Here is an 8,318-nt window from a genome sequence, read left to right as displayed (position 1 = left end):
TCTGAGCCAGAGAAAGTGCGTTCTCACTACTGCTATCGTAGAAGCTGGTTCACACATTTTACTTCCGTTGTTTTTGAGGTCACCTAACTTTGCTTTTTTGTTTTTCTTCTTTCATTCATCATCTTGCAGTGCCATACAGTTTCTCCCAGATATGCATATTCTGTTGTGCATTTATAAACATTCTTACCCAAGATCTCACATGAGCTGTTGGAGTCAGTCTCCCCACCATCACAGACATCTACACCTCCAGATGCAGAAAGAGGGCCACCTGCATCATGAAGGACCCCACTCACCCAGCACACACACTTTTTGACCCGCTCCCCTCAGGAAGAAGGTTAAGGAACATTAAGTGTAGAACCACTAGACTGAGGAACAGCTTCTACCCTGAAGCTGTTAGACTCATAAATCCCTAACCAGGAAAATCACAGTAATGCCACTTTAATTGGATATTTGTCACTTTATCCATGCTGCTGATTTCTTACCCATCTGCTCACAACATACTCATGTTCAGGCTGCTGTTTAACACACCTAATTATATTATATTATTATTGTTGTTTAGCGTATATCTTGGATCCTTTTGTTCTGTTTCTTGTTCTTTTTAATATACTTTATATTGTTGCTATTTTTGGGTGTTACTGGGACAATGAGGACACAGTGTCATTCCACCTCATGTACCACATGTGATGCAAATGACAGTAAAGTCACCTTGAACCTTGAAAAGACATTTTACTGTCTTCTGTCATCACCGCAATATCCACTGCTGTTAAAAGTTAAGCTGCTTATAAAGACACAGTTTGAAAAATAAATCTAGTAAGCCATCTATAGGAATTTATATATATATATATATATATATATATAAATATAAATAATTAGTTGCTGCCATTTCAGTTTGTTAAATGTAACATTTGGACAGAAACCTGACAGCTAAAACCATGCAATGAGATTATTGGGCTTGTTTTTTTGCACATTTCTGCTACCCAGCAGGTGTAGGGTGGAGCTGCTTCTCAGACTGTCGGTTAACGCTCTGCCTCAACCGTCCTCCTGATATTACGTGGAACTAAAATGTCACGCACTCGATGGGTTAACGAGGAGAACCTGTGCAAACGTTTGCGGGTCGGTATGTTTGAGATTAGGAGTGACAGACGGGAAAGAGCCGTCTTCGTTTCTCACGTACATTCAGACTTTCATTCATGTGAGAGACGTGTACTCCAGAAACTGAAATGCCACCCTACAAATGGTAAGGTAATCAAACACATTTACCTAAAAATAAAGTACATACATTTTAAAAAGTATTTAAAAAGGAAAGTATGATTTGATGCCCATGAGACACTTATTGGTTCTTGATTGCAAAATAATGGTTTAAATACATGAACGATCATGAAAGCAAGAATTAATCATTTGTGTTTTTGTTCAAACTAAAGTTGTCTGAACTGCTCATTTTGAATCAATTTGATCAAATAGTCATAAACTTTTAAGATTTCCTGACAGGAAATAACATTTTAAGTTGTTTTTTTTTAATACAATGTTTTATGGTAACACATTTCCAGTATTATAAGTGTCCCCTGCTTTTTAAAAAATAAATCCCTATTGCTTTCACATATTTACGGAAGAGATTTATTGTTTTATGTTCACTCAGTTAAAAAGAAGTTGTTCTGAGTTCAAACAAAAGTATCAGGCCTCACTCCTAGAGCTCTAAAGTTGTGCAGACTACCGTATTTTTCGGCCTATAAGTCACAGTTTTTTGCATAATTTGCATGCCATGCAACTTATAGGCAGAAGCTACTTATTTATGGATTTTTTCCCATATTTATAAACCAATTTTTGGCTGAGATATGACCATTTTCATTCATTCTGACTGAAAATATTAGGGATGCACGATATTATCGGCATGGTATCGTATCGGCCGATATTAACGTTAAATTTCAATATCGAACATCGGCCATTCTATTAAAATAACTCGCCGATATAAAAGGCGCTGTTTTTGCCTGCAGCGTAACACGATGACGTCACGTGCGCCTACCTGATCTCACGGCGGAGAGGAAAATTCAAAATGTTGGCGGTGTGGAAGTTTTATTTTTCATTGGTGAGGATGTCGGATTCCGAAGATTTATGGACTATGTTGAGCCTCGCAACATCGTCCGCAGTCTGAGGTATTTTTCCGACGTAACGTTACCAGAGTTACATGCCGTCATTTCCGACGTCACTGAGAAGCTAATAGCTGATAGCACAACTTGTTGGGTGAGTTTTACCACAGACATTTGGACGTCGTGTTAGCCCCATTAGCATGATTAGTCTTACGGCACAATGGATAGACAAAATCTTTGAACTTAAAAAGGCTGTCCTTCATGCACAGGAGTGCAGAGGATCCCACACTGCAGCTAGGAACCTGGAACAAGCCTCCACAAGTGAGACAGCATCGCAGGTGACTAATGCTAATAACATTTAACACTTTTCATTTAATATAAGTTAAAGTGCTATGCATATCATATGGCTGTTACTGAATACATGTCACCAGCTCTTACAGCTGTTGCACAATTTTTGTAGCAAATAAGCCTAAATAAGAGGGCTATGTTCTGACAAAGGAACGTATATAAAATATCGGTATCGGCATCGGTTATCGGCCGAATAAGTTTTAACATATCGGATATCGGCCAAAAATCCAATATTGTGCATTCCTAGAAAATATTGAACATTACCATTTTCAGCCGCTAGATAACACTCGAGTAGTAAGGCATGCCGTAGTGTCATGTAAAATATAAAAGTGGCTATTAATAATGACACTATTGGCTTGCCATAGCCTGCTACATTCGTCCAGCTCGCCTGGAACAAACATCAAATCAGCTTCATTTTGCTGTGTCGCCCCGGCAAAACGCAGCTAGTTTGACCATTGAAGTGCATTTATTAAGTAAAAGTTCAACTGAGACACACCTTTACTATAAAATTGAACAAACAAATAATTGATTTTAGGTGGTTATCTAAGAAATGCACAGTGAGTCCTGCCGTGAACGCTCCTACTTACGCGTATCGGCTTTTGAAATACAGCTGATTTGGCCATTAAAGTCCTTTTTATTAAGGAAAAATTAGACTGAGACACACCTTTACTATAATTTTGAGCAAGCAAACAATTGTTTTTAAGTGTTTATCTTGTTAAAGTCCTCCCGTGCATACTCCCGCAGCCATCTTTTGGCAGCCAATCGATTTTTGGCACAACACCGGCCCATGTTTCCGGGTTGTCAGCGTTGACGCGTAACATGTGATGCGTCAGCGGTGATGCATAATCGATGCAACTTATATGGCGAAGCAACGTATTTATGTCTTTTTCCACTTTATTAGACATATTTGCACTGATGCGACTTAAAGGGCGGTGCGACGTGTACGGTGGAAAATACGGTACATTTCCCATAACACAACTTATTGTTTGTGTATTCTACTTCAAATGTGAATAGTCTTCCATCTTTTCAAGAAAAAAATAAATTGTGTAAATATCCATCATCACAGGCTTTTGTTTTTTTAGGCGGTACATTTCTGTCCAAACGGCAGGTGGTGACATTTTTTAAAACTCATACAAATGACAGTTAAAAGTCTCAGGCTGCCCAAATGTCACTGAATGGTCAAATATCTCTGGAAATCACGCAGCTTCAGAGGTTTCGTAAAATCATTTCTCGTAATAAACGGTTTTTGGTCGCAGCCTTTCAGTGAGGGGTGGTGTCAGTCACAAGAGGCCAGTACATCCGGACGCACACTGTCAGAGTGAAAGGTAAAAATTTAAATCCTGTCACCCGTCCATACAAACACAATCAACTGTCACTTCAGCCTGCTTCAGAACTGAAAGCACACACTCATATTCACACTTGTACTTTCTCTCCTCCTCTTTTGTCTCATCCACCACAGCAGTGGTATTACTGTTGTCTGATGTGGTCTGTCTCACCTCATGTAACTATATATTTTTTCACCATCATTCCCTCAGACTTTGCCTTTTTATTATTTTTTACTGTACTGTCTCCATTTCTCTCCTACTCCTACCTTGTCTCTTTTCTTTACTTTTTACTCTGCTTTTCACCTAGCTTGTTTCTGTTTTCACTTCCCCTGCTTTTGAACTTCCACATCTCCTCCGTCTTCTCTTAAACATTCATTCTTAGACCTGTCTAGGGGTTTCCTGTTCATCTCTTACTTTCTTTATGTTCTCAGCTCAGCTTACTTTCTCTGCCCTGTTTGTTCACTTCACTTTTTCTTTTTTCCTTCCTTTTTATGTTAAACTAGAAGCATTACAGACATAAGCTGAATAAAGACCTTGTATTCCTTGAAGGAATGCATATCACCCGCCACCTTTAATGCCAGAGTTTTAATGCACTGCAAAAAATGACAAGGTCTGCTCTCATTAACGTAGCAGAGAGATGTTCTTTCCTTCAAGGAAATTTTATACTCCGTTGCCAATTACTAGAAAGCCACTCCCCCAGCAGCGCACCTTTGTGGGACACCACCAGAAACACTGCAGTGGCCTGGAAGTCAGTTTGCTTTGTGTTGTTACAACACTGACAATCGCAGACATGGAAGTTTTCCAGTTGGAGGAAGAAGAGAAGGTTCAAGGTTCATTATTGTCATTCGAATCACATGATACATGAGGTGGAACGAAATTGTGTACTCAGGGTCCTGGTTACACCCAAAAATAGCAAAAATATAAAGTATAAAAAGGAACATTATACAAGGATCTAAGATATAAACTAAACAATAGTGTAAAAATACAGTAGTCCCTTGTTTATCGCATGGGTTCCATTCCCATCCCCCCCGCAATAAGTGAAAAACTGCGAAGTAGGTATAGTAGTACAAGTAGTAGTAGTAGTAATAAGTAGTAGTTTATATATATATATATATTTATATATACATACACTAAGGGGTTTTTAAACCCTTCCCACACTCTTGCAATATTCTAAACAATGTTTCTAAACCCTCTAAAAGAGCAAAGCATGTCATGATCTCTGCTGCAGTTGCTGGCAGGTGGCAGAGAGCAGAGATCATGACGTTCTGCAGGAGGGAGTTTCTCCCTGCACCTGTGGGCTGCACACAGGTGCAGCAGGTGCTAAGTCATTTAAAATAATTTATTTTAAATAAACAATCCTTGCCGCTCGTGCGGCTCATCCATCAATCAGCCAATTGTGTGTCGTGTCCAATCTTACTTTGAAAAACTGCAAAAGAGCAAGTCCGCAAAAGTCGAACCACGAAGTAGCGAGGGTCTACTGTATTTTAAACAGCAGCCTGAACACGAGTCTGTTGTGAGCAGATGGGTGCAAATCAGCAGCATGAATAATCAGCAGTACAAAGTCACATATAACCAATTAAAGTGGCATTACAGTGGTTATTCTGGTTAGGGATTTATGAGTCTAAGCTTCAGGGTAGAAGCTGTTCCTCAGTCTAGTGGTTCTACACTTAATGCTCCTCAACCTCCTTCCTGAGGGGAGTGGGGCAAAAAGTGTGTGCTGGGTGAGTGGGGTCCTTCATGATGCAGGTGACCCTCTGCCTGCATTTGGAGGTGTAGATGTCTGTGATGGTGGGGAGACTGACTCCCACCAGTTTTCTGTGCAGCCTTCACCACTCTCTACAGAGTTTTTCTGTCTCCAGCTGTGCAGCCCCCATGCCCCCTGCCAGAACATCTTATTTAAAGATGTGCAACGTCATTTTGATGACCGTTGATTCCCGTCGTCTGTTCAGCACCCACACATTATACCAGTCTCTGCCAAGTAGAGATTAGTGGTCACACTGCAAATACCAAATTCCAGCAGCTAAAACTCCCAGTGTCTCTTCAGCCACACTGGTTCCTGAGCAGCTCACATTAACCACCCCCACTTTATATTTCTGGTCCATCACACAATAGTTGATGCAAACCTGTGGGAGAAAAAAGTTCTGCCCAGATCTTGTGTCAAGAACAGACTCTCGGTGCACCTAGAAGGACAAAATGACCATTATAAAAGATAATCTTGAGCTGGATCTACACTCAAGAAGAGAAGAAATCTGTTCTCTTTGATGCAGAGAAACCAACATAAGAAGTGTGACCACTTTGGACAATATCATGGGATATTGTGTGATTGCATAAGATGTTAGCTTTCAGACTGACAGCTACTACCCCACCTAATGTAGTGCAATATAATTAAAACTGACACAGAGAAATGTTTGTGTTAATTAGAGTACAATTAGCTGTGGCAGCCATCTTTTATTGGGGTGTCTCCCAAGGTTCCTCACTTGTAAATGTACAGTCAATGATAATTCTCTGAGAGTTTCACTCTCAGCTGTCCTGTGGTTCACGGGGTATTTCGATAACAGGAAAGACATTGTTGACTTTAACTGTTATTTTCCAAGCTTGGAGCATGTGTTGTGGATGACTCTCTGCAACTACCATACCGTCTTCAAAAGAACTGAGCAATAGCCACTTCTCTGCTGGTTAAGGTTGATTAGCTGTGGTGGCCATTTTAAAATGTGTTGACTCCAAATCTTTAGTTGTACAGGTACACTCAATGGTTACTTCACAAGTTTCTTTGAAATCCATCTACTGGTCTGGTTCACAACATATTTTGCCACAGCTACAAACAAACACACACGAACACGTGCAAAAACATGACCACCTTCACCTTTGGCTTCAGGCGATAATGAATATGAGATCAGTACGATGACAAAACAAGATATAACCAGGCAGCAGTTTTAATTAAAGCAACCCTTCTAGCATAAATGAGCATGAGAATGATTTATAAGATGTTAAGTAACTCTCGTGTCTCCGTCCAGGTGAGCGAAAGCGTTACCAGGTGTTGATCCATGGGATTGAACCTCTGCTGGAGACTCCTCTACAGTGGCTGAGCGAACACCTCAGCCATCCTGACAACTTCCTGCACATCTGTGTCATCCCTGTGCCCACAGATTGAAGCCACTTCCTCCACACCTTGTTACCATCGTGACGACGCTCAGGCAAACCACCTGCCAGCTGGGGACCAGACTCACTAGTGTCATGGTAGAGGTTTTACACTAACAAGTTACAGGAAGAAGATTATGAATATCAACAAAGAATGTAAAGGAGGTACTTAACAGGCCTCCATTTTTCCATTCTCTTGTTGTTTTTCCTTCCCTTTTCTTCTCCGAAACTTGTTCTTGGATGCAAGATTCAAAAGAACTGTTGGGACATTTCTTTACGTAAAGAAATAACTGAACGACAGGAAGAGCTCTCCTTTTTTTGTTTATCTATTTCACCTCTTATTCTTTTTTTTTATATATAACCAAACAGCTACACTGGAGGAAAACAAGGTGTCTGAATTGTAATGTTTCTATTTTACCATTCTGCATCTTCCTCCTCTTTAATCAGACTGTCCTGGAGGCAGCATGATGAGGTTTTCTTTCGGAACTGGTGTATCTTCTGCTCAAATTGCCTTAGTTATTACAATCATTTATAATGGCTGACGTGATGTCACTAAGTTGACATCACAACATGGAGAATGGGTCATAAATGTCTATACTTTATCCCAGAAGTGTTAAATTGCTTCATTTGAAAACACAGCTTGACTAAAAACTCTTATTTGGAGATTTGACGTCATTTGAGTGCCCCCAGGAGTTGGTTTGAACCAAACTTTACACCTCACTGTTGAGGTTAGCATCAGATTTTGATGTATTTGTAAGACAAACAGCGAGCACACAGAATGTCCAACATGCTCTGGTTTGGCATCGTTCCTGAATGAGTATAAATCTTAACGAAACCTGAAAACAATGCTGTTTTTGTTTTGGTTCTAATATTATTTATTTAATGGATAAATGCTACTGATGGGACTTTGTGATTATTAAAATCTAATTGAAAACAATTGTTTTGGTGAATCTGCTGAAAGGGAAACTCTTGTTTGTTTGTTTGTTAATCTAATTTTCTGCAAAGACAGAGATAATAGTTTTACAAGGTAGCATTTGTGCATTTTTAGCAATTTATGAGCGTTAAAGCATCAAGTAAAGGAGCCATGAGGGGGTAAAGAGCTCCTCACATTTTAAGTAGCAGGTGTTGATTTCTTTCCATCCGTGCAACGCTTCATTTGGTTTTATTGTCCGTTTTGTGAGATGTGGCTCTTCTCTCACTGCCAAGCATAAATGTGCATCTGGTTTTGGTTTTTCTTAAAACGCTGAGCCTGGATGATGAGAATATTATCTTTAAGTGTACAGAGTTGATGTGGCTATTCTACGCTTTACACAATTTAAGTTCACAAAACTGAGAACCAAACAAGACAGCATAAAAAAAACCAGTTGAATAAAACCACTTTTTCATTATCTTGCTCTTCACAGAACCTGTTCTTAGCTCCGTA

General features: G+C 39.7%; 1 protein-coding gene across 1 annotated transcript in view; it reads left to right on the top strand.

Annotated features, from left to right (window-relative positions):
* The window catches only part of atg5 (ATG5 autophagy related 5 homolog (S. cerevisiae)), a 36,946-nt gene extending 28,901 nt beyond the window's left edge, over positions 1-8,045 (top strand). The window contains exon 8 of the mRNA XM_037676763.1: positions 6,772-8,045. Coding sequence (XP_037532691.1) covers positions 6,772-6,908 — 137 coding nt within the window. The 3' untranslated portion in view covers positions 6,909-8,045. The remainder of the gene's footprint in view (positions 1-6,771) is intronic.
* The last annotated feature ends 273 nt before the right edge of the window (positions 8,046-8,318 follow it).

The sequence above is a fragment of the Nematolebias whitei genome, chromosome 5 (assembly GCF_014905685.2).
Source record: "Nematolebias whitei isolate Nwh7 chromosome 5, NemWhi1, whole genome shotgun sequence".
Taxonomy (NCBI): Eukaryota; Metazoa; Chordata; class Actinopteri; order Cyprinodontiformes; family Rivulidae; genus Nematolebias; species Nematolebias whitei.
Note: the sequence above shows the minus strand (reverse complement) of the source record. Positions and strands in the feature narration are given on the sequence as shown.